The sequence below is a fragment of the Stomoxys calcitrans genome, chromosome 1, assembly GCF_963082655.1.
Source record: "Stomoxys calcitrans chromosome 1, idStoCalc2.1, whole genome shotgun sequence".
NCBI classification, from domain to species: Eukaryota; Metazoa; Arthropoda; class Insecta; order Diptera; family Muscidae; genus Stomoxys; species Stomoxys calcitrans.
The window spans coordinates 143,405,041-143,432,730 of NC_081552.1; the positions used below are offsets into that span (position 1 = coordinate 143,405,041).

Here is a 27,690-nt window from a genome sequence, read left to right on the forward strand (position 1 = left end):
TTTATACCCACCACCGAAGGATTGGGGGTATTTTCAATTTGGTCATTCCGTTTGCAACACATCGTCGTAAAAATCTAAGACGATCTAGCCATGTCCGTCTGTCTGTTGAAATCACGCTACAGTCCTTTCAAGACAGAGATATTGAGCAGGAAATTTGCACAGATTCTTGTTTTTGACCATAGGCAGGATAAAAAGATGGGCTATTTCGGACTATATCTTGATATAGCCCCCTTATAGACGGATCCGCCGATTTAAGGTCTTAGGTCGATAAAAGCCACAATTGTTATCCGATTTTGCTGAAATTTGGAACAGTGAGTTATGCTAGGTCACTCAACAACCTTCTTTAATATGGCACCGATCGATCCAGATTTGGATATAGCTGCCATATAGACAGATCTCTCGATTGAAGGTCTTGGGCCCATTAAAGGCCCATTTATGGTCCGGTGTCACCGAAATTTGGGACTGTGAGTTGTGTTGGTCCAGTCGCCATCCTTCTTAAAGTTGGCCCCGATCAGTCGAGATTTGGATGAAGCTGCCCTATAGACCGCTCTAACGATTTATGGTTTTGGGCCCATAAATGAAGCATATTGTTCAATTTCGCCGAAATTTGGAACAGTGAGTTGTGTGAGGCCCCTTGACATCCTTCTTTAATATGACCTCGATCGGTCCAGATTTGGACGTAGCTGCCACATAAACCGCTCTCTCGATTTAAGGTTTTGGGCTTATAAGAGGTTATTGCCCGATGTCACCGAAATTTGGGACAGTGATTTGTATTAATGCCTTCGACAACCTTCTTCAGTTTGGCCCAGATCCGTGCTGATTGTTCATAAAGATCGATCTCTCGATTTATGGTCTTGGGCCCATAAAAGACGCATTTATTGTCCGGAATGTGGGACCGTGTCGTATATGGTTCAGATCGGTCTATATTTCGATATAGCTACCAAAAAGACCAATATTTTGTTATACATGACTGGTATATATTAGTCCGTGCCGAATTTGGAACAAATCGGACCATATTTCGATAAAGCAGCTATTGGGGCATAAATTGTGCATTTGTCACCTGATTATGACGAAAGGAAATTTTTGTGTTGGTCTCAGCGGTACATTTAAGTAAATTTAGTCCCATAGAAACTCAGACTTCAGGTTTCTATTTATTGTAGTACATTTAATATGAAATTGAGGTTCAGAATAATACGCCGACCTTTCAAAGTGGGCAATTTGATCACATTTAATCTCTGCTTATAGGCTAGTAAAGTAATAAATGTTCAGTTACGTCCACGTAAGCAAAATAACGCGAACTATTTTTGCACAGACTCAATTGAATTGCATTGCATTTGATAATTATGGCACCATATTATTGAACTATACTCCAGAATCGGTCGTACAAGGGATGTATATATATGCTTCTGGCCGATATTCACTCCAAAATCGACAATTCTGCTTATTTACGTACCCATTGAGCCAAAAATGAGCTTCGTCGTTCAATGGAAGAAGCGCGCGATGAACTTTCTTAACAGAGCACCCATTTTGATAATAAAATTCAATAATTTGCGAGCGTTGTTCGGTTGTAAACGATTCATGGTTAAATTGTAGACCAAACTTTAGATATTTGTCAGTGAAACAAAACACAAAACGTGCGTGAGCTTTTTTAACCAGTGTTGCCAAAAAGATAATAGTTAAAAAAATCACCCTTTACAAAAAAACAAAGGAGTGTATCTATGCTGATCAACAAGACTTGATGTCTCATTCCTCTACTTGCTTTGGCTTCATACGGCACTCATCTGAGTGGTGTTCATTTGCATACAACACACCATATCCGTCGACCAATTTGACAATCACATCCACTGAACGATTCCTTAAACGTGCTTTTCTAGCTATCTTTGTTGTTACGTGGCATTCTATACAGACAATTGCTTTGGCCGAATTGGCTTTTGATTGCCAAATTTTGGGTCTCATGCAGGTCTCTGCTCCACATATGAGTCGTGAGTAGTCGTGTCACGAGTGAGTCACGTCATTCGTGAGTGCGATCCAAATTCGATCACGTGATCAAATTCTTCGTGCTTGAGTGAGTGAAATCATGCTCACGACTCACGAGAAAATCAGGATATGGATATCAAATGAAAAGTATTTAATAGTAGAGTACAAACTTGGCATACAAATTTCACCCTTAGCGTCGGGGGGTCTCCCACCCCCAAAAACACCCACCCAAATGCCACTTTTACCGCTTTGGGCAATGAGGGTATCAAATGAGAGGTATTTCTCAAACTCCAATAAATTGTCTTTTGGGTCTTAGAGTCGGGGGGATCGACCCTCTCCTCTCAATAAAAACAACACCAAACTGTCATGTAGGACGACCGAGAATATATTGTACTCAAATGAAAGGATTTGTCAGAGGGCAATCCCCCTCCCCCTATCCTACCCAAAAAAATGGAATTAAAAATAATATATGAAGGCCGATCTCGATAGAATAGGACACCAAAAAAGTTCTTTCATAGTAGAGTACTCTTTTTACGGTCAAATTGGGATAGCTACAGGGGAACCAGCGGATCTTTAAAAATGTGCTTTCCCAGGTGGTAGCTTTGAAATATGATGTTAAATGTAGATAATCAAAACAAAAATAAATTAATTAGTATGGATCTGAATGGGACCCGTTGCCCTGAATATGGTGGTAGCCATCTTCAAAATGCTTGACATTATAGGGCCAAACAAAATCGTGCTCTAACGCGATGCTGATATTATTTCAGGTCCGCCCCCTAAACTCCCTTCAAACCGGCCATGTTTGCCTACTATGGTAATAAATAACAGGTAAATGATAGTAGAAAGCCGAATTTGATACCCAATTTTGAGGCCAAGTGTTTGGGGATCGTCTCACCCCAAAAAGTCTCCCTAAATCAATTGCAAATGCTGCTCAAATAAAATGACGTTAGAGCACGCTGCTGCTATTTTAAGTGTGTGGGTGGTCGCCCCACCCCTCAAGCTGGACATATTGGTGGATTATGGCAAAAAGGGGTCTCGTCTCATACACTCCCCCTAAACCACATTTATATACAGACTGTAGCAATATGTAGCTCAAATGTGGTTTTTGGGAGTAGAGTATGAATCTGATATACACATTCGGGGCAAAGGATTTGCCTACTCCAATCAATCACCAAAACCTAAAGAATGAAGTAGATCTAAATTTTAATGGGCGGATCCCTTACCCTATTTTCAAAAGCGCCAGATCTCGGAGATGGATGGGACGAATTACGAGAAATTAGGTGCGTTTATAATAAGTCAAAAACAGAGGCGGCCGCTCCACCTCCAAAGCCCGCCAAATGGAAATTTAAACCAATAATGACAATATTAGGCGCAAATGAAAGGTGAAAGACTAGAGCACAAATCTGATACATAGGGTACCACCTCACCGCCAAAAACCCCCTTATACCGGACATATTTACCGACCATAGCAATATAAGGCCCAAGTGAAAGAAATTTTGGAATAGAGCATCAATATGATATACACACTGAAAGGCTGTATTAGCACCCCCAAAACAGAACTTTTTTTCCTGCCCTTGCAAGTATAGGGCTCAGATAAAACAAAAGAGTGAAAGATGGTACAGCGGAACGGGATCAAATAACTGGTTATGCAGGGCTGATACATTTTATAAATTAATATTCGTACGTTCAAATGCTGTATGATTTGAGACGCATGAAAAAAAAAATTGTTATTCGCTTCATGGAATAATATTTGTTTAATCGTGACCCGTGAGTTTATCGTGAGTCTTGATTTACTCGTGAGTCATGAGTGGCGTGATTTCCTCCTCAGTCATGAGTGGTTGGCTCATTAGTCGTGATTATCTCGTGAGTGCCGCGTAAGTCGGGATTTTCCCGTGAGTGCCTCGAGAATCGTGATTGTGTCGTGAGTCATGCTGGAGCGTGCGTGAACGTGAGTCGACATAAAAATGTCGTGCGTGAGTAAAATTCAATCTCGTGAGTGAAAAATCAACATGCGCACATCTCTCATTGATTTCACAGTCCCAAGTCTTTGATTAGATTATTCAATCTGTAAAACGAATTTTGTTTAAATTTTTTTGTGTTCAATTCCATAAGATTAAGGTCGGATTGTAACTTTTGTTGATCTATATCCTTCTGAATGGTTTTAAAGAGTTTAACAACATCTGCATACGTAAGAACTTGGGAGAAAGTGACAGTGGATGGAATATCATTAAAAAATAATGAAAACAAAATAGGCCCAAGATGATATATCATTCAGTAATTTCTTGAATTGTGTCTAATCGCGAAAACATCAAAATACTCAACGAAGAAGCGAAATTTTCGAAACAACGGTGAGTAAACTAAATATATCAACTGAAATATTTTTAACTTTTTATTTTTTCGGATGCACAAATTTGGAGCATTGGGTTTGATGTTGAAGTGGACACATAATTTTCGGGATTACTTTTTGAGTAGCATTTTATTGCACAAATTTGTCTCTTTTCACTTCAACAATTGTTAATGACATGATTTCGCTAAAAAAATTTTCGTGAATTATACATTCTATAGTTGCGATCAGCTGTCTTAAATGTTTTTATGTAGGTATAAAATAAAATTAGGAGTAACGTTCTTAAGACGCATTTCAATGAAATTATGCGCATAAATTTAGACGTCAAATCAAACACTTCATGCTCAATTTGGTAAACGTCAGACCAAAAGTAGCCATAACAGTGCTTATCAGATGGAAGATATACATGAGAGCTATATCTAAGTCTGGACCAATTTTTTTCAAAATCAAAAGGGTTCGAACTTGGGCCAAGAAAAAAAAAAGGACATGAAGATAATTTGATGGTTATCGGATAACAAATGCGACCCATACCTTAGTCAATATGGACGGACAGACATACGGACATTCTAAGTCGATCGGTAAACTTAACAATAGATCGTCTTCTTCTTACCGTGATTTTCTTTGCTGTTCCTTTTGTAGAATCGTTTTTAAAACGGCACGCTCTCTTAACTGTTTCAGTTCACTCAAATCTCGTTTATCAGCCTTAATGCGTTCGGGCCATTCCAATGCATTATGAAAGAGTTCAAGCTTTCGGGAATTTTTCATCGGATAACTAACATTTCCTCCATTTCGTTCTCGTTACACTCTATCTTATTCTCGTTCCTTTCTTTAGCCCTGTTCAGTCATCCTTCTTCAAAACGTGTGTGTGTGGGCATAAAAATCTACAAATGAAATTAAATAACAAATAAAACCGTGCTAAGTTCGTCCGGGCCGAATATTGGGTAGCCACCACCATGGATTCCGCTAAAAATTTACCCTTATTAACTGAGTTTGCATTTGAATTATTTTGGACTCAAAAAGTCATATTCGGTTATAGTTACTTAGGGGGTACTGATTGGCCCAAACCCCTATCTTATGGTACTGATGTTGCAAGTCATAAGATAGGGGTTTGGGCCAAATTACAGCCAAATCTGGTGAACATTAAGACTTCTAAGGGCTGAAGAAGTCAAATCCTGGGATCGGTTTCTATGCCGGCTATACCTGTTTATAAATCGATTCCGATCATATATGGTATGGATGTTGGAAGTCATAACTCAAGTCTTTGATCCAAATTTCAAGGAAATCGTATGAGAATTGAGGCTTTTAGGGGCTCAAGAAGTCAAATAGGGGGCTATATCTAAATCTGGCTAGATCGACTTAAAATGTCATGACGACCCCATATCTTAGACGCATATTTCGAGGTGTTTCAAACGGATTGACGAAATGAGTATACCCCCTCCTATAGTGGAGGGTATAAAAAAGGTGCCAGGTACACAACAAGTATTTGTAAGACACATACATAGATTGTTTGACAACAAAGTAGGTATTTAAGTGTGCGAAAAAACAATTCCCGTTAGGAGTTATTGTTTTGTTTATAGCTTTTAATATAATTGTGTATCGTAGCATCGAATTAAATACAAATAAAATCTAAAAGATTGAATTGCTGAGATCTGTTTATAATTGGTATAATTTTGAGTTTTAAATTTGTTGCAATATTTGAATTGAACTTGGCATCATTTTCAATGTCCACATTCTATTTTAACAATTAAAAGAATATGCATAAGCATGACGTTAAATTAATTTATAAATAAAGAACAAGTAAAGGCGTGCTAAGTTCGGCCGGGCCGAATCTTGACAACCCACCACCTTGGATTCTGCTAAAAATGTACACAAAATAAATTAAGTTGTAGCGCATAATTTTGCTCTACATAACAAACTTGTGTCAAACTAGCAAAAATTAAAGCTTCAGGGAACCGAACAAGGATGATCGAGAGACCGGTTTACATGGGAGCTATATCAAGTTATAGACTGTTTTTGCCGTACTTGGCACATATATTGGAAGTCATAACGAAACACTACAGGGAAAATTTCAGCCAAATCGAACAAAAATTGCGGCTTCCAAGGGCTCAAGAATTCAAATCGGGAGATCGGTTTATATGGGAGCTATATCTAAATCTGAACCGATATGGCCCACTTGCAATCCCCAACGACCTACATCGATGCTAATGTTTCTCGGCAAAATTTCAAGCATCTAGGTTTACACGTTCGAACTATATCATGATTTCAACAGACGGACGGACCGTCATGGCTAGATCGATTCAAAATGACCAGTGACGATCAAGAATATATATATACTTTAAGGGGTCTTAGACGAATATTTCGAAGTGTTACAAACGGAATGACTAGATAAGTATACCCCCATCCTATGGAGGTGGGTATAAAAACTAGTTGAAAATCCGAATAACGTGTTTCATATATCATTTTAGGGTAAAAGAAATTAATACCGAATGATACCGATATCATTGTGCCCAAATGTACAAAAATTTGGTAGAGAGATACAGACAAAAATGAGAATGCTTTTAGTCGACTAAAAGATGGGAGCTATATCTAAATCTACACCGATTTGGATGAAATTTTGCACACGTACACAGAAGAAACTAAATATCGGTTTCAATCACGAAATTAATTAATCCAATTAATGTTTAAATTGAAACTGCATCAATCACGAAAGTGATAATATCAATCACCGTTTTAGAAAAGTAGTTGACAAAATTTGCATATTCAATTAAAACATAATTAAAATGTTAAAAATTTGCAATTAATTTTTTAGTTGATCCAAATAAAAAATTATTGAAATTTTCGTATAATTTGTGGTTGGCATATGTTCTGCACTGAGGCAGTAGCCCTTGGTCGATGAAGGACACCATTGGGTAAATCCGGCACATAGAACCGGCTGCCAGGGCATTGCTATAGATTTGTCGAAATGTGTGACATGTGGCCTTTGAAATCTCCTTGCTTTAATTTGGTAGGGGACAAAATAGCCTTTTATTTGATTTACTTAAGCACCATATTTGGAAAATGTTTAAGATTTGATGATTGAATCAATTAAAATTTTAATTGAAAATGGCAAAAATTTCAATTACGACTATAATTGAATAAAATTCACATTCGATTAAAAAAGTGATTGAATCAATCAATTTTTTAATTAAAAATGATTTCATTTTCAATTAAATTATTAATTGGACATTTTGCAATTTTTTTCTGTGTATTGGGACGTCAAATAAGACATCCATGTAAAATTTCGGTTCGGTTCGGTTTCGGTTCTAAATTGTGGCTTCTACTGCTTTTAAAGGCCATATCGGACGAAATATATACGGATTCCATAAGAATGAATAACAATTTGCATATAATTTGTATTTTGGTTTAACTAAAGCCTTTAATTCTATTTGTTTTAAAATTTTAAGAGAGAAACTTAGCTTGAAATTCAATTTTTGTAGGTCTGCATGCCGACTTATTTTATCCTTTTTATGTGATAGATCTCAATGTGTTGGCTTGAATAGCATCTATACTCCCACTTGCCTCCGGTCCGGTCTTGAGGCCTCAGCTATTTCTTTTATATATGAATGATTTGCCTGAATGCTTAGATCTATGCTGAATTTTTATACTCTCCACCATTGGATGGGGGTATACTAATTTCGTCATTCTGTTTGTAACTACTCGAAATATTCGTCTTAGATCCCATAAAGTATATATATTCTTGATCGTCGTGACATTTTATGTCGATCTAGCCATGTCCGTCCGTCCGTCTGTCTGTCGAAAGCACGCCAACTTTCGAAAAAGTAAAGCTAGCCGCTTGAAATTTTGCACAAATACTTTTTATTAGTGTAGGTCGGCTGGGATTGTAAAAGGGCCATATCGGTCCATGTTTTGATATAGCTGTCACATAAACCGATCTTGGGGCTTGACTTCTTGAGCCTCTAGAGGGCGCAATTCTAATCCGACTGGAATGAAATTTTGCACGAAGTGTTTTCTTATGATATCTAACAACTGTGCCAAATAAAGTTCAAATCGGTTCATAACCTGATATAGCTGCCATATAAACCGATCTGGGTTCTTGACTTCTTGAGCCTCTAGAGGTCGCAATTATTATCCGATTTGCCTGTAATTTTGTACGACGGATCACCTCATGACCATCAACATACGTGTTGATTATGGTCTGAATCGGTGGTGGAGGGTATATAAGATTCGGCCCGGCCGAATTTAGCTCGCTTTTACTTGTTTTATATGCAGACGATGTTCTGCTTTTTTAAGCATGAAGCTTTGGAGATTGGAATTAGTCGTTGTTTAGTCAATGGATGGGAGATAATGCCTTCAAAATGAACCCGTTAAAGACTAAAGCCTTGTTGTTTGGAAATCAAATGATTGATTTTCATTGTTGGAAAATAATGAGGTTAGCCTTGTTGATGAGCTCAAGTGCCTGGGGTTAGTACTTGATAAGAACCTAAATTTTAGAGCTCATATTGACCATGTACATAGTAGAGTGTATTATGTCTTGCTTAGGTAATTTCTACAAATATATATAAGCCTCTATGAGTGAGGAAACGAATGGCTTATGCTATGTTGATGCCTACTATTAGATATGGTCTGAAGGTTGTGTCTGGTACTGCGGTGGGCAACATTCGGAAGTTAAGGCCTATTATGAATAACATTGTTAGATTTGTATTTAATGTTCGCAGGCGTGAACATATAACAGAATTCATCAGAGAGTTTCTTGGCGTTTCCTTTGAGAATCACCTTTGGATGATTCTCGTTCGTTTAGAAATACCCAAATTGTAATTGCTAGGATATCTTGTTCGTCGCACGAAAAATCTTTCGTTGTGCGTATTGCTCGATGTTGGAATTTGTTACCGATTGATATGAGAGTTTTCTCCCATTCAAACCATTCGATTGGACATTTCAAATTATTTCAGTTCTGATGAATCCTGATTTCTACTTTTTGGCTCTCTTATGTTGACTTTCGCTTTAATCATAACCTTTAGCTTTTGATTGAGGTACCTTTTTCTACGTAGATGGTTTTTCTTTTCTAACCGCAATGTTGTTGCTATCATCATAGGACGTTTTCAGTATTTCTGCTCTAATTGGTCATTGGCTGGGGAGTTTTGTACTTGGACATATTGTTACAAGTGCAATGCGAATTGTTGGCCAAATAGTTTAGTGTTGCTAAGATACAAAATAAAAAATATGTATATGAGTGCTACATCTGATTCTGCACCCATTTGCATGAAATTTTGAACACGAATTGGGACGTCAAATAAAACATCTCATGTAAAATGTTGAAAAGATCTGTTTTAAAATGTGGCTACTGCAGCTTTAATAGACCTTATCAGATGAATGATATAAACGAGTGCTACATCTACATCACTAGCGTTCGTCAATCGGACAACAAATGCGACTTGTACCTTGATCACAAGAATACATGGGCATACAGACGGACATGGCTAAATCGAATCAGAAAGTGATTCTAAGCCGATCGGCATAGCTCTTCTCCAAATGTACAAAGTTATAGTACCTGGTGTTGGGTATAAATAGTACTTCCCCAATAAAACAGATTTGTTTATGGTGAAAAAAGTACAAACGTTTTATTTTTTTGCGTGCATGTTAACTGTAAGAAAGATGAAAACCTGGCCGTGAATTCTAAAAGGCCAATGTAGAAACTTTTTTCATTTTTTTTTTTTTTTTTTCAAAAGCCAGATAGATGATCGTGTTTTAGTTTGCAATGGTGGCACACAAATTGAAGGCCCACAAAGAGGCATATTAGAATTGAAAGAAATCAATCCAGAGTTAAGTACGGCTCCCTTATTTAAACAAATGTATCATCCGATTTTCGCTTCGGTTTAAATCTATTTTGAGATTAGTCCATATTATTAAGCAAATGCACATAGACATGATCGAATATAATAAATAGTTTTCTAAATACAAATGCACAGATTTGAAATCCGTTCAGACTTAGTCATCTAATACTAAATAACGAAGAACGAAGAATATTGTTTTTGCTGCATTTTATGTACCGTTTAGCAGTTCGGCAGTCCTTCGGTAATCAATTGCAAAAATGCATATTTTGCCCATGAACATTCCACTAAGGAACAGGGGCAAACTCTCACATAGCAATGAGTGCAGTCCGATTCCAGTTTATGTTCAATGATAAGAGGCCTCCTTTTTATAGCCGAGTCCGAACGGCGTGCCGCAGTGCGACACCTCTTTGGAGAGAAGTTTTACATGGCATCATACATAGTACCTCAAAAATGTTGCCAGCATAAGGAGGGAAAACCACCAGGCGTTCAGCGTCATAGGCGGACATGCTAACCTCTGCGCTACGGTGGCCTCCAATCATTTGCATGTGTACTGATAAGCCAAAACAATACAACCGTCATGTTCTCTCACATTTACGTAATGTTTACTAGAGTATAACAAGGCGGTTATGTTACCAAACATCAGAGGAACGTCATTCAAGGAGCCTTAAATGCAGTGAAACGGGCTGGAGTTTTTCGTGGTTTTGCTCAAACCCTATCATTTAGTGTGCAATGAAAGGTAGTATAACACATTTCGATCATTTTTGTAGGCTTTGCTCCTAGCAAATAAGTGAAAACTACTAAGTTAAGGGAGCGTTATGCTATTTATTGTCCAACGAGTATATTTATGTCATTATATTGTAGATTTAATCTCTGGCGATGTAATTGATGATACATTTGAAGATGAGGTCTGTGTCAAAGGAAAGTTGTGTCTTATAGAGCGGGACATTTGGAGGGGTCGTCCACAAGGTGGTAAAATGGATCGACAAGAGCTACCGCTTCATCGAGTGGTAATTGCCCACACAGCTTCGAATACATGTGACTCCCTAGTATGTATAGTGTCTGCACAAAATTTGATTTTAGCCATCTTACCTTTTCACCTTATTTTGCAGGATATATGCAGCGATCGAGTGCGAGAAATTCAGAACTATCACATGGATTCCTATAAATGGTACGATGTCGGATACAACTTTCTTATTGGAGGCGATGGTCGTGTCTATGTTGGACGTGGGTGGGATGATGTAGGCGCAGTTGTAAGAGGCTACAACTATGATAGTGTTGGCATTGCATTCATAGGAAATTTTGACTCAGACAAGGCCACCGAAGCTCAACTAACTGCCTGCCTCCAATTGTTAGAGGAAGGCGTTCGCCTCGAGAAATTGGTGTCCAACTACATCGTAAATGGCGCCCTTCAATTAAGTGCCACCAGAAGTCCCGGAAAGTTTTTGTACAATGCAATTCGAAAGTGGGACCACTGGACCCTAGAAACTGTTATATAAATCTGGAATTTTCTATCGATTACCATTTAGTCATGTGTGTATGTAAAACCTGCACTAACATACAGACTGAAGATTCAGGCACAATCTTTCAAGCCAACACTAAATGCATGTGATTTATTGAGAAAGCTTCTAGCATTTGATTGGCTAAAAGTTTGAGAAAAGCTTCAGTGCATCTCAATACAATTAAGATTATTATTGGTCATATTATTTTTATGGTTATTATTAGTCACATTATACTATCATAATATGTAAACAATTATTTTCCATTTTAAACAATAAAACCTGATTTCGTATTTATGTCCGATTCTTAATACATTAGTTCGGTCTTTACGAATACGGCATTTAATTAATTTTTTCTGTGTACTACAGAAAAAAAAAACTCCAAGAAAAAACGAGACAATTAATGCTCAACAATTTGTAGCATTGAATTGAAGACACAATTTGTTGACATAGGTCTGAAGATCGATCGATCGATCGATCGAGAAAATATTTCACATATAATGAATGTTATGGACAAACTCTTCTGTTGAGTCAGTTGTTGGCAAAATGGGTACTACCACATAGAACATCTCACCCACATGCCACTATTCGATTTATAATCTCAATTACATTTCTTTGCGAATAATATGTAGGATAAGTATCAAAATATTTTTTTATATTCAACCAACAAAAAAATTAATTAGTTTTATGAACAAAAGAAGTCGAGCTCGCCAAAGTTTTAATAAAATTAATTGGTATATTTAATCATAAAACTTCAAATTCTGCCAGTGTGTCTTCATGAGTCTTCGTCAATTAAGTGGGACAGAATGAAAACAAGTTAAAGCGAGCTTATTTCGGCCGGGCCGAATCTTATATGCCCTCCACCATGGATCGCATTTGTCGAGTTCATTGCCCGATATTTCTTTATAGACAAACAAAGGATAATGGATAAAAATTGCCATGCTATTGGAGCCATATCAGATTATGGTATGATTCAGAACATACATGGTGTGGATGTTGGAGACCATAGTGCATGTCAATGTGCAAAATTTCAGCCAAATCGGATAAGAATTGCGCCCCATAGGGCGCATCGGGTAATCGGTTTATATGGGAACTATATCAGGTTATAGACCTTTTCAGACCATATTTGGCATTCAGATTGAAGGCCATAGGAGAAGTTGTTGCACAAAATTTCAGCCAAATTGGCCCCTTTATAGACTAAAGAAGTATAATCAGCAGATCGGTTTATATGGGAGCTATAGTAGGTTATGAACCGATTTAATCCATACCTGTCATAATAGTTGGAAATCAAAACAAAAGATTTCGTGCAAAATTTCAGGCTCAAGATTTTGTCTAAAGAAAAAATTTAAATTAAATTTATTCTAAACAAAATTTTTATTAAAATTTTTTATTATACCCACCACCGAAGGATGGGGGTATATTCATGTTGTCATTCCGTTTGCAACACATCGAAATATCCATTTCCGACCCTATAAAGTATACATATTCTTGATCAGCGTAAAAATCTAAGACGATCTAGACATGTCCGTCCGTCTGTCCGTCTGTCTTTTGATATCACGCTACAGTCTCCAAAAATAGAGATATTGAGCTGAAACTTTGCACAGATTCTTTTTTTTGTCCATAAGCTGGTTAAGTTCGAAGATGGGCTATATCGGACTATATCTTGATAAAGCCTCCATATAGACCGATCCGCCGATTTAGGGTTTTAGGGTCATAAAAATTTGGGACAGTGAGTTGTGTTAGACCCTTCAACATCCTTCCTCGATTTGCCGAAGATCGGTCCAGATTTGGATATAGCCCGATCTCTCGATTTAAGGCTTTGGGTCCATAAAAGGCGCATTTATTGTCCAATGTCGCCGAAATTTGAGACAGTGAGTTAAGTTAAGCCCCTTGAAATACTTCTGCAATATGGCACAGATCGATAAAAATTTGAATATAGCTGCCATATAGACCGATCTCTAGATTTAAGGTTTTTGGCTCTCGATTTAAGGTTTTGGGCCCATAAAAGTTACATTTATTGTCCGATTTCGCCGAAATTTGGGACAGTGAGTTGAGTTGGGCTCTTCGACATTTTTCTGCAACTTGGCCCAAAACGGTCTAGATTTGGATATAGCTGACATATAGACCGATATCTCGAATTAAAGTCTTGGCCACATAAAAGGCACATTTGTAATCCGATTTCGCTGAAACTTGTCACAGAGACTTATGTTAGGCTTTTCGACATCCGTGTCGTATATGATTCAGATCAGTTTATTTTTAGATATGGCTACTAAAAATATCAATATTTTGTTATACACAGTTGAACAATGACTTGTACTTATTAACTTTGGTCCATATCGGAACATATTTCGATGTAGCTGCTATGGGGCACAAGGAATGCATTTTTCACCGGATTTTGACGAAAGTTGGTTTACATATATACCTGAGATGGTGGGTATTCAAAGTTCGGCCCGGCCGAACACCATTTCACTTGTCATGACAAAAGTTTATATTTATAATATTCTACAAAGATAATATTTTGCTGAGGCCAGGGCAGCCTTAAAATTATTTTTCTTAAGGACAAAATTGTAATGAAATTGTTAGTAAAAACACAATTTTAATGAAATTTTTTCTAAAAAATTTTAGTGATATTTTTCAAGAGACAAAATTTCAGCGTAATATTCTCTTATGACAAAACTTCAGCACGGGCCGGACCCCACTCGAAATTTTTTTTTAAGACAAAAGTTCTTTAAAATTTTTTTCTAAATATAAAATTTTATTTTTTTTTTAATGATTTTTTTTTTCGAGGACTAATTTTCAGCGAAATTTCAATAAATATTTTTAAAGGCAAAATTTCAACCCACTACGATTGACCCTCGATTCCGTTGTCCCATTTTGATGAATTTGCATCTCTATATGTAAAAGAGACGCGTGATTGACTTAACAACTTCCAGCCCAAACGGCTTAAGCTAGAGTCCTGAAATTTGGCTCGAATATGGGTCTTGGATCGTAGCCGCGAGATAAGACGGGGTTTTGTGACCTTCGCACGTTAAGGATGGGGCTAGAATCAAGATTTCGGCTCTAATTAAAGAGGTGTCGACAAATATTTCCCAAAATAGTACCGGAAGTAGGAATAATGGTACGTTTATTATAGCAATTGGTACTTTTTGGTACCTTGTTTGTTAATTGAGCTAGAGCTTTGAATTTTGGAAGTTAAGTACACTATGGCAACATAAATTGGGTTGCCGATTGGTACTTTTTGGACAAAATTTACTAAAAAAAAGGTACGAGATAGGAGATCTTGGCATAGGGCGAACGAGTAAAGCTAGAACTTTGAAATTTTGCTTAAATGATTGTTGCTGCGAAGTAAAGGGGTAGATAGAAAAATATGAAAAATAATTAACGGAAGAAACGTACGTTTAGTACCGTATTTGGTACCATTTAATACTGTCTTTTCGGTTTGAACTAGATCCCTGAAATTTAATAAGTCTATTCTACTAAGAAATATGTGATTTTTTAACAAGTCATACATTTTGGTACCGAAAAGTACTTTTACAGTGAACGGAGAAGGGTAAAATTAAAAAAAATTGTTAAAAATGATAGATGCCTTGACAAATATACGACAAGTTGTACCAAATATGAAATGTTGAAATCGTACGAGCAGTGGAATAAAAAGTACTTAAGTGCTGTAATTGGTACTATTTAGTGATGTTGTTGATATTCGCACATTTTGGTACAAAAACGTACAATATGGTACCTTCTTTTCGGATTGAGCTACAGTTCTGAAATTTGGAATACAGTTACGTCTAGAAGTTTTTTTTGGGTATTCGTTTATTTTGGTACTAAAACATACAATTGGTACTTTATTTACCGACTGAGTTACATCTGTAAAATTAGGAATACACCTACATCTTGGTACTATGCAACGTATGACCATAAGATTGTTTTGAGATTTGTACATTTATCTAAAACGTAAAAAATAGTACTTGACAGTATTTATTGGCCGACTGGAGTTTTTTTTTTAATTCGTACATTTAGGCAATAAAACTTTCAAAATATTCTTTCCTTACGGATAAGGCTAAAGCTATTAAAATTGCGATACAGTTATACCTTAATATTGGGTGAACAGCAAAACGACCGGGCATATGCTAGTACATTCATAATTTAGAGAATTTATATTGACGAAGCAACTTTTTTCAAGTACTTTGAATTTCAAAAATTTTTGAAAAAAAAAATATTTTAATTTCCCAATCTCCTACAAAAAAAAAAAAAATCATTTTCTTAATATTTATGACCATTTAGCGAAGAAAGCTGGATTTAATGATTTTGGCATAGAATAGAAGTTGCTGTCAAAAAAATAGGATTATTGCCCTCAATTCATTTTTTTATAGAAGCCATCAAATGCAACAAGGCATTAAAACGGATTCCAAAAATCTCACTCCTAAGAAAATTGCGAAAATTTTTCGTTTGAATTTTGGGATATAAACAATTGCCGACTTTTGACAAGTCAATTTCCCCCAAAACATGACGGGAAAAATTGTTGTAACTGATTTCTTGTCTACTTTACGCCAATGAAAATTTCATTACGTCACCTCTTTCCTAACTCGAGTTAGAATTTTTTTAAGGCTGCTCTATTTTTGGGCCTTTTTCGTCGTTAATGCGAACCTGGGCACACGGAGCAGCAGCAAGAGCCGTTGCCCTTGTGTAGCGTTCGAATCCATTAATACGTCTTCCGCAAGATATTTGCACTGTGTGGGCAATCAGTGTAAAATTCATCTCTGACTTTATGACCAAATATCACCGCCGATGTGTCTGTTCCTGAACCCCATAGCTACCACAATTGAAAAAAAATTGAGTTATCTTCACCAAATTTTACAGTAACAAGAATTTTGGCAATTTTCGATTTTGAAGAAATGTGAGGTGGGCCCCCAAAATAAAATCATTGCTGCCTCCCTGATGGCTGCTATAGCAAGCAATAAACTGATATCTTATATATAAAAACCAACTTGTGTTTGTTTGTATGTTTGTGGGTTCCTTATAGACTCAGAAACGGCTGAACCGATTTTCTTGAAATTTTCACAGATGGTGCATAATGACCCCGTTGTGAAAATAGGGTACTGCATTTTTTGATATCTGAAGAGGGGGCAGACCCTCACCCTTACCCTAATTTTCAGAAACGCCAGATCTCGGAGATGGGTGGTGCGATTTAAGCGAAATTTTGTGTGCTCTCATATAGTACCCTAAAAATAAAAAACCTAAAACCTACCAAACATATATTTAGACCAATCAGGACAATATGGGACTCAAATGAAAGGTATTTAGGAAAGAAAACATATCTGATATCCAATTGTCGGACCAAGCGCTAGGGGGACCACCCCAAGCCCCGAAACAAACCTAAATCGGACATTTTTACCGTACATGGCAATATGGGACTCAAATGAAAGGTATTTGCGAGTAGAATACGAATCTGACATGCAAATGTGGGACCACGTTTCTGGGGGTCGACCCCTTTCCCAAAACACCCCCCAAACTGGACTTATTTACTGGCCATGGGAATATGGGGCTTAAATAAAAGGTATTTGAATGTTGATTACGAATCTGATATTCAAATATGGGACCAAGTATTTGGGGGCCGCCTCTCGCCAAAAACATCCCACAAAGGCCCAAAGGGGACAAATTTGCGACCATCGCAATATGGGGCTCAAATGAAAGGTATTTGCGAGTAAAGCACGAATTTGATATCAATATTTGACGGTCATGTTTGACGACTATGGAAATATGGGGCTGAAATTAAAGGTATGTGGGGGTAGACCACGCATCTGATATCAACATAAGTGGCCAACTGTCTAGGGGACGTCCCACCACCATAACAACCCGCAAATAGAATGTATTTGCTCACCAAAACAATTTGGGTCTTAAAGAGAGTGGAACTAAATATTCATAGTTTTTAGGGCCAATACCCCAACCGGACATATTTGCTGACATTCGCAATAAGGAGTTTAAATGAGATTAGAAAGCGAATTTGATATCCAATTTTGAGGCCAATGGCAGTATGGCCATATTTACCGACCATGTCAATGTGGAGCTTAAATGAAAGGTATTGGGGGGTAGAGCAAGAATTGATACCCATTTCCGGGACCAGTTTTCTGGGGGTCTACCCCTTTCCCAAAATACCCCACAAACAGCAATTTTTTACTGACCATCGCAATACGGTGCGCAAATAAAGGTATTTGGGAGTAGAATACGAATTTAATATCCAAATGTAGGACCATGTATTTAGGGCATCACCCCTTTCCCAAAACACTCCCAAAGGGAAAAAATTGTTCGACCATGCCAATATGTGGCTCAAATGAAAGGTATTTTAAATTAGAAAACGAATTTGATAACCTATTTTGGGGCCATGTGCTTGGGGGACGCCTCATCCTGTAAACTCTTCTTAAGCCAATCGCAATATGGGCTTTAAATAAATGGTTTTTGACAGAAGAGCACGATGCTGATATTTTTTCGGGGCCAATTGTCTGGGGGACCAATTCACCCCCGAAAACACCCCTAAATCAGATATCATGAGAATAGCGGGCTGAAATGAAGTATTTCAAGAATGGAGTACACCTTACATTCAAACATAAATTCGTAGACCAATAAAGATCATATGGGATTCAGATAAAGGCATTTATATTGTTAAACTGTTAGTCAAGTTAGTATGGTATTTCACTAAAAGATCTTTAATTGTCGAAAATAAATATTCCAAGGAAACTTTTGTTCCATATAAAGTAAAAGAAGGCGCAGCGGGGCGGGCCCGGGTCAGCTATTGGACTATAATAAGCATAGTTATTGGAAGTCAAAGCAAAACACCTCGTACGAAATTGAAAATTGCCAAAATCCTTCTGCTGCTGTGAAATTGGGAAAGATACCTTAAACTTTGTTTGAAAATTGTTGTCGCTTGACATTTTTACGCAAACAAATTGAAAAAATAAGTTGCTTAATTTTAAATATAAAAGAAATAATAAATGTTAAACATTTAAAAAAAAATTTTTTTGGGCTAATTTTTACGACGAGCCATCTACGTTCTGGTTATATGATGCCGGTAATTTATTCTCCGAACTTTATTAAAATCGATCGAAAATCCGTTATTAATGGAAAAGATGTCCGGTAAAAACTGCATTCAACTATTGCCGTATATGGCTATAATTTTCATCATGTCTTTGTCCTAAGTCCTAAAGTTTTCCTAACTTACGAAGATAAAATAAGAAAAGGTATTAGAACTAGAAATCAGATATACGAAGAGATTTTCGTGTTATTGCAGTTTTAAATCTTTTTCTTTCTTTGCCCACTTATTTTTACTCGATAGATGAAATAAATAAATAATTGATAACACATGGCCTAGCGACAGCTGTTAGTGTAATATAAAACTTGCTCTCATAGATAAAAGTCTGCCGACTAATATTATTCTAATACATTTCCTTGCTTATGGTGGGTATTGGGATCTTTTCATTATAAAAAGTTATTTTTGGAAGAAAATCAATAATTCAAAAAGTAATTTTTAAACTGTATCAGCAACACCACGGCCAAAGCCTACAGAGCTAATAAATTTCTATTAAAGGGTGAATTTTTAAGAGCTATAGGAAAGTTTTTCGAAAAACAAAAAACACATAAAATTCAGAAAAATGCATGAAATCGTTATTTGAATTGATAGTACGGTCCATATAAAATATTATGTTTGAAGATTATTTCATGCGAATGTTGACCGTGACTGCGCATCTAATGGTCCATCCGCTAAGTCCAATTTTGGAATACTGCTTTCAGCATTTCGGCCGGTATTTCACGAATAAATGCTTCGATGATGTCTTCCAATGCGACATAGCTTTAACATAGCCCCACAAAAAATAGTCTAATTGCGTTAAATCACACGTTCTAGACGGCCAACTAACCGGTCCCGAACGTGAAATGAAATGTTCACCGAACTCGCCTCTCAATAAGTTACGCGTACTGTGTGGCATGTGGCACCGTCTTGTTGAAATCACATGTCATGCAAGTCAAGCTCTTGCATTGTGGGCAAAAAAAGCGGTAGCGTTTACCACGTTTTGATTCGCATCATCTTTGAAGAAGTACGGCCCAATGATGCCACCAGCCCATAAACCGCACTAAACTGTGACTTGTTCTAAATGAATTGGTAGCTCTTGCAACGCTTCTGGCTGATCTTCACTCCAAAATCGACAATTCTGCTTATTTACGTACCCATTGAGTCAAAAATGAGCTTCGTCTGTCAATGGAAGAAGAGCGCGATGAATTTTCTTAACAGTGCACGGATTTTGATAATAAAATTCAAATATTTGCAAGCTTTGTTCGTTTGTAAGACGATTCATGTTTAATTTATTGACCAAACTGAAGATGTTTGACAGTGAGCTGTTTAAACCAGTGTTGCCAAAAAGATAACAGCTAAACAATCACCCTAGAATGAACGCTGCTTGCTATTGGCTGATAGATTTCGATCCTATCCCACTTTGAGCTCCGCATCAATTGTGACAATGGTTTCATTTGAAATAATTATTTTAAAGTGTAAGTTAATATGGGTGATTCGGTCTTTAACGAAAATTTCATTAACCGATTAAAAACGAATGGGTTTAAAATATCCAACAATGGAACTCTCATAGAAAAGTTTTAGCTCGAACTAGGACAGAGTCATCTTACTGAAATTTGAATTGGCATAAAGGGGATGGTTGATGGTTTCTATATCAACAAAATAAATTTATGGCGATAAGCCAGCAGGTACTATTTTATGTCCATGTAATCCACCTTTTTTCGCTAAATGTTAAAAAATATTTGAACAAATTATTTTTTTGTTGTAAACACATTGTGGCTTTGGAAATAATTTTTTTTTTTTAATTGTTGTTAAAAATTTTTAAAAAAAATCACTATGTCAATATAAATACGATGATATTTCTTGGTCGAAATTGTAATCGCGATACGGGATAACCAGTCAAATGCTTCTAGCAACAACACCCTTTTACTGATTTTTAATGTTTTTTGCTGTACTATTCTTTGAATAGTAAGCATCAAACAATGGTCTAAAGCCGGAAAAAGCCTTTTGGAAAAAAATGCCTTTCAAATTTTATCTTTACATAGAAAAATTTTCATTTTGTATTGTACATTGTGATTTTTCATTTTATTTTTGTTTCTATTGGGGACAGAAGAGACAGCATGATGAAAAAAAAATTAGAAATGTTTAAGCAAAAAGTAGTGTCGCGAAATGCTTTGAGCAAATTTTAATTCAATTTTGGCTTTTTAAAATAATCTCGAGGTTGGCTGGGCAAAAATGTATCTCTAGAAAATTTTTCACTGAAAAATAGTCTTTTTAAAAAATCATTACAATGTAGTCTTTTTTATTGAAATTACAAGCTGACCCGGGCCGCTCCGCTGCGCCTTCTTTTACTTTATATGGAACAAAAGTTTCCTTGGAATATTTATTTTCGACAATTAGATATCTTTTAGTGAAATACCATGCAAACTTGACTAACAGTTTAACAATATAAGAGCCTTTATCTGAATCTCAAATGATCTTTATTGGTCTACGAATTTATGTTTGGATGTAAGGTTTACTCCATTCGAAAATACCTCATTTCAGCACGATATTCTCATGATGTCTGATTTAGTGGTGCTTTCAGGGGAAAGGTCCCCGAGATACTTGGCCCTGAAAAAATATCAGCATCGTGCTCTTCTCTTAAATACCATTTATTTAAACCCCATATTGCCATTGGCTTAAGAGAAGTTTACAGGATGAGGCGTCTCCCAAACACATGGCCCCAAAATAGGTTATCAAATTCGTTTTCTAATCTCAAATACCTTTCATTTAAAGCACATATTGGCATGGTCGAACAATTTTTTCCCTTTGGGAGTGTTTTGGGAAAGGGGTGACGCCCTAAAGACATGGTCCCATATTTGGATATTAAATTCGTATTCTGCTCCCAAATACCTTTATTTGAGCACCGTATTGCGATAGTCAGTGAAAAATTGCTGTTTGTGGGGTATTTTGGGAAAGGGGTTGACCCGCAGAAAATTGGTCCCGAAAATGGATATCAATTCTTGCTCTAACCCCAATTTCTTTCATTTAAGCTCCACATTGACATAGTCGGTAAATATGCCCGGTTTAGGAGTGTTTTGGGGATTGGGATGTTCCTACAAACACTAAGCCCGGAAAATAAATCAGCAACATGCTCTATTCTCATATATCTATATATCATTTATTTGAACCCCATATTGCCATTGCCCTCAAAATTGGATATCAAATTCGTTTTCTAATCTCATTTAAACTCCTTATTGCAAAGTCAGCAAATATGTCCGGTTTGGGGAATTGGCCCTAAAAACTATGAATATTTAGTTCCAATCTCTTTAAGACCCAAATTGTCTTGGTGAGCAAATATGTCCTATTTGGGGGTTGTTATGGTGGTAGGACGTCCGCTAGACAGTTGGCCCCTAATGTTGATATCAGATACGTGGTCTACTCCCACATACCTTTGATTTGAGCCCCATATTTCCATAGTCGGCAAACATGACCGGCTTGGGGGTGTTTTTGGGATGGGCGGCCACTCAGTGAGTTGGCCTTGAAAATATATATCGGGTTCGTGTTTCACTTTAAAAACCCTCTTATTTGAGCCTCATATTGCAATAGTCAGAAAATACTTACTATTAGGGTGGTGTTGTGGCCCCATAGACACTTTTCCCGAATATTGATTTCAAATACGTGCTTTACTCGAAAAGACCTTTCATTTGAGCCCCATATTGCTATGGTCGTAAATTTGTCCCCTTTGGGCATGTTTTTTGGGGATGGGCGCCCCCCTAAACACTTGGTCCTATATTTGGATATCAAATTCGAATTCTACATTCAAATACCTTTTATTTAAGCCCCATATTCCCATGGTCCTGTTTGGGGGTGTTTTGGGAAAGGGGTCGACCCCCAGAAACGTGGTCCCACATTTGGATATCAGATTCGTACTCTACTCGCAAATACCTTTCATTTGAGTCCCATATTGCCATGGTCGGTAAATATGTCCGATTTAGGGGTGTTTTGGGGCTTGGGGTCGTCCCCCTAACACTTGGTCCGACAATGGGATATCAGATACGTTTTCTTATCCTAATTACCTTTCATTTGAGTCCCATATTTGGTAGGTTTTAGGGTGGGGCAACACCCCTAGGTACGCCATCCGAAATTTGGATACCACATTTTTATTTTTAGGGTACTATATGAGAACACACATAATTTCGCTTAAATCGCACCACCGATCTCTGGGATCTGCCGTTTCTGAAAATTAGGGTAAGGGGAGGGTTCGCCCCCTCTTCAGATATCAAAAAATTTAGTACCCTTTTTTCACCACGGGATCATTATGCACGATCTGTAAAAATTTCAAGAAAATCGGTTCAGCCGTTTCTGATTCTATAAGGAACACACAAACATACAAACAAACAAACACAAATTGATTTTTATATATAAGATATGCAAATAAGATATAAGTAATGCAAAAACAATTAAATTTTGTCCTTATGAAAAATTTTGTCTTTAAAAATGTTACGCTTAAATTTTTCATTAAAATTTGTTTAGAAAAAAATTCATTAAAATTTGTTTGGAAAAAATTTAATTAAAAGTTTGTACTTAAGAAAAATAATTTTAAGGCGGTCCTGGTCTGATCAAAATGCAGTCCTTCTAGAATATTATAGATAATAAATTTGGTCATTTAAAAAAGTTTTACTAAAATTTTGTGTGTAGAATAAATTTAATTTAATTTTTTTCCATAGATAAAATCACGTCTCTGTCCCGTGGCTCCATGCCCCATCCTATGGTGAAGGGTATAGAAACTAGTACAACATCTGAGACCTAGTAAATATTATGCTTATGGTTTTATTTATTTGCTTTTATTCCCATTTTGTAGTTATAAACCACGCCACCGTAGCGCAGAGGTTAGCATGTCCGCACACGACGCTGAACGCTTTGATTCGAATCCTGGCGAGAACAGAAAATAATTTTTCCCCTCCTATGGCATAGTGAGGTATTATGCCATGTAAAAATTTCTCACCAAAAAGGAAGATATTTGTTCTCGATCAATGGCAAACGTATGTTCCCTCCTGAATCCAACCTTGTGGAACTAAGGCACTTTCATCCACTGACTGGAAGATTGGATGATTAGATAACGCTGATGGCAATCGGAGACATGCAGTATTCGTACTAAACTCTCGCAGACTTCAACCAGTGTGAAGGAGTTATATCCTACGGATTTGAAGAGTTGAAGCTTAAGGTCTATAGAAGCGGTGAGCTTGAGGAATCAGGAGACGACTCAGCAGTTGCTGCTGAACACTTGTCTGAGGAACTATCGACCACATGTGAAACTTAAACGGGACCCCACAAGCCCCTTTTGGGCGGGTCATCCAGTTGGATTGAGCTCAAGGTGTATGCCACATGTGGGAAAGGATAGAACTCAAAAGGAACTTCGATAGCAGCAGCTGGAGAAGCATCTAAGAAGAAGTCAATCCCATTGCAGCCGGTTGTACGCACCGGATTGGCCCGATGGAGTCTTTCATCGGCAAGGACTGCCGCCTCAGTGTACAACACACTGCTAGAATGACAACAACAACTAAGAAGGAGTCGTCCACACCGTAAGTGACGAGCGTTCTGAGGAAGAGTGAGATGCGTAAGGAAACTCATCATGGCAAGATCGAACGAATCTTGTGAGAATGAATTCCTGGCGGACTCGGCAGACGAAGCTAACGGCACTGTGGTGAAAAATCTGAATCCCAACTATGGTCTGTTCTCTGCAGAATAGTCTCTACTATTATAAGGCCGCTTCGGCGGTACTAAAGGTGTGTAGAGGATTGCTTCTTGTACTAAGCATTCCTGGATTTCAATTACTCAAGGGTACGGGGAATAGGAGACACAGAGCCTGAGCCAGAGTGCCTCCTTTTTATAGCCGAAACCACAGCTGAAAAATTGTTTCTCATATTCTCGTCAGAATTCGAAGCCAGGCTTTCAGCGTCATAGGCGGACATGCTTACCGCTGCGCTACGGTGGCCTCTAAAGAGTAATCTAATTGTATTTCTTCTTCCGTCGCACACCACTGAAGATTCAGTAGTAGCCAGCTGCGCTCTCTAAGTTGTTGGTTAAAGCTGGGGCCCTGTATTGTACATTATTCGAATCGCGAGAGTCGATGTCGAGTTTGGTTTTTTTTTTGAGAAGGATTTTTTTTATTATTATTATTAAGTCTATAGATGAGTATATCCTAACAGACTAATACAAATATACATATACCCAAACTACATTGGTATTCAATTAGTGTTAAAATGAAGTAAAATTTTTCTTTTTAATGAATATCTGTCTTTAGTAAGATAAAAAATTGCTAATATGTTCTTAATAATATCTAAACAAATACGACGAAGAGGATCATTATTTGCAAAATAGCTTTGATGATACTGAATACTAAGCAGTTGAAAATGTCTCGTTGTTCTAGAAGGAACGTTAATATTAAGCCGTCTCAACAAAAATTCGGACTTCAATTTCCCGTATAAAGTATTTGAGATGAATGTGATGTTTAAAATTTTCCTGCGGCTACTGAGAGTAGGAAGCGTTGTTAAATTTAATCTCAACGAATAGGAAGGAAGTGTTTGATAATTCCAACCACTATTACGAAGGTAAACAGTAGAAATTGTTTCTGTACAGACTCTGATTTTATTACTGTGAATAGTATAAACCGGATCACAAATAACGGACCCATTCTCAAGTGTACTCCGGACAAAAGAAATGTATAAGTTCCTAGTAACAGAAGCAAAATCAAATTCCTTACTCCATCTTTTCATGAATTCAAGAGTACCAAGAGATTTATTTATTCACGATCTAGGAGGATGCCAAGATCTAGGAAAGATTCTTCCATATTAATTTCACGACCATTAAGATGATAACTTTTGACAAGTGTTGCGTTCTATAGAAAGACATTAATTTACATTTCAAGATATTTAGTTGCACTAAATATACATTACACCACAAACAAAAGTTATCAAGATCGAGTTGTAACAAATCCTCAGAAGGAACGCAGAACGATTGGAAAAATTTGACATCATCAGCATACATTAAGAATTTTTAATAACACAAGGTAAATAATTAATAAACGTTCATAAAAAGAACTGGACCCAGATGACTGCACTGTGGAACACCAAGTATCACCGAAGTATACATTCTGAACACGTGCAGATAAGTAAGAATTAACCCAATTAAAAAATACAGGTGAAACCCCGATCTAAACCAGGTTAAACAAAAGTAGACCATGATTGACTTTATCGAACGCCTTACTAAAGTCGGTGTAAACAGCATCAGTCTGTTTCCTCTGCCTAAATCTATCATTAACAAGAGTTACTTACTGTAAAACATTTGTAACAGTTGATCGAGCTTTGCGAAACCCATCTTGGGCATCTGAGTAAATTGACGAAACCTGACGGGAGATGGTATCAGTTTCAATCTTTCATATAACGCTTTTTAGGATAGCGCTTAACTTTGCAGATTTAAATAGAGGAATAGTATACATAGATTTTTTTCATACTTCAGGTACTAATTTTAAGGTTCTATTGAAAATCTCAGTAAAAGGAAATATAACGTAATGGGCGCAAAATCTAAGTATACTAGCCGGCATCCCATCAGGCCCTTGTTTAAAAGAGCATTTCAGAGTTCTCAAGTTCTTACAAACGATATCAATAGTTACTCGAGGCATATTAATTAAACAGGAGCGTTGAATCTCGTATGGATATATATCATACATTTGATCAGAATAAGTCGAAGCACAAAAGTTTGCAAATATTTTTTTTATGTCCTTTAGCCGTTAGTGATCCGTGTTTAAGCGTGTTAGGAAGAACACAGCACCTTTGTTTCGAATTAACAAATTTATAAAACTTCCGTGGATTTGAATTGCCTCATGAAGCACAAATAAAGGGTGATTTTTTTGAGGTTAGGATTTTCATGCATTAGTATTTGACAGATCACGTGGGATTTCAGACATGGTGTCAAAGAGAAAGATGCTCAGTATGCTTTGACATTTCATCATGAATAAACTTACTAACGAGCAACGCTTGCAAATCATTGAATTTTATTACCAAAATCAGTGTTCGGTTCGAAATGTGTTCAAATTTTGACAAATTTTGTTCAGCGATGAGGCTCATTTCTGGTTGAATGGCTACGTAAATAAGCAAAATTGCCGCATTTGGAGTGAAGAGCAACCAGAAGCCGTTCAAGAACTGCCCATGCATCCCGAAAAATGCACTGTTTGGTGTGGTTTGTACGCTGGTGGAATCATTGGACCGTATTTTTTCAAAGATGCTGTTGGACGCAACGTTACGGTGAATGAACACATTTCGAACCGAACACTGATTTTGGTAATAAAATTCAATGATTTGCAAGCGTTGCTCGTTAGTAAGTCTATTCATGATGAAATGTCAAAGCATACTGAGCATCTTTCTCTTTGACACCATGTCTGAAATCCCACGTGATCTGTCAAATACTAATGCATGAAAATCGTAACCTCAAAAAAATCACCCTTTAATTACGGTAGGCAATATTATTTTCGGTATTATATTCCGAACTGGAAATTGAATACCCGGAAAAATCGGTAGAGGAACCAGACTTTCTATATTTCCTAAATAACTAATTTTTCAAGTTTTTTGCCTGTTAGGGCGAAAATCAATAAATTTTACAACTTTTATTTGTTTTTCTGTCGAGACGAGCTCAATGAGCGCAGATGCAAATGGAAAAGGAAAGCCAAAGATAGCAACACACACCAACCACACACACCAAGCCGCGTTTCTTCTTTGGTTAGAAGACTTTTAAACCATAAAAAAAATCCTAAATAACTTTATTATCTTATTCTTAAGTTTGGCAAGTTTAAAAGTGTTCTAATGGGGTCCAGTCAAAGTCCGATTCGAGATTTCGGGAACAGAACGAGAAAAACATGTAAACAATCAATCTTATATACAAAAATCAATATGTGTTTGTTCGTAGGTTTGTTTGTATGTTTGTGTGTTATAGACTCAGAAACGGCTG

The 27,690-nt window shown here is 37.0% G+C and overlaps 1 protein-coding gene and 1 long non-coding RNA gene across 5 annotated transcripts in view; one reads left to right on the top strand and one right to left on the bottom strand.

Annotated features, from left to right (window-relative positions):
- LOC106088838 (peptidoglycan-recognition protein LC) overlaps window positions 1-27,690 on the top strand; it is a 116,711-nt gene that overhangs the window by 84,198 nt on the left and 4,823 nt on the right. For 2 of the 4 annotated variants that reach the window (XM_013254530.2, XM_013254533.2), the window contains exons 4-5: window positions 11,014-11,198; window positions 11,262-11,959. The exons of the other annotated variants lie outside the window; for them this stretch is intronic. In XM_013254530.2, coding sequence (XP_013109984.2) covers window positions 11,014-11,198; window positions 11,262-11,648 — 572 coding nt within the window. In that variant the 3' untranslated portion in view covers window positions 11,649-11,959. Of the gene's footprint in view, window positions 1-11,013; window positions 11,199-11,261; window positions 11,960-27,690 lie in introns of those variants that run through there. 4 annotated transcript variants of the gene reach the window in all.
- Window positions 5,134-27,690, bottom strand: part of LOC106087785 (uncharacterized) — a 95,850-nt gene continuing 73,293 nt past the window's right edge. Inside the window, exon 3 of the long non-coding RNA XR_009396514.1 lies at window positions 5,134-5,202. This is a non-coding gene — a long non-coding RNA (uncharacterized LOC106087785). The remainder of the gene's footprint in view (window positions 5,203-27,690) is intronic.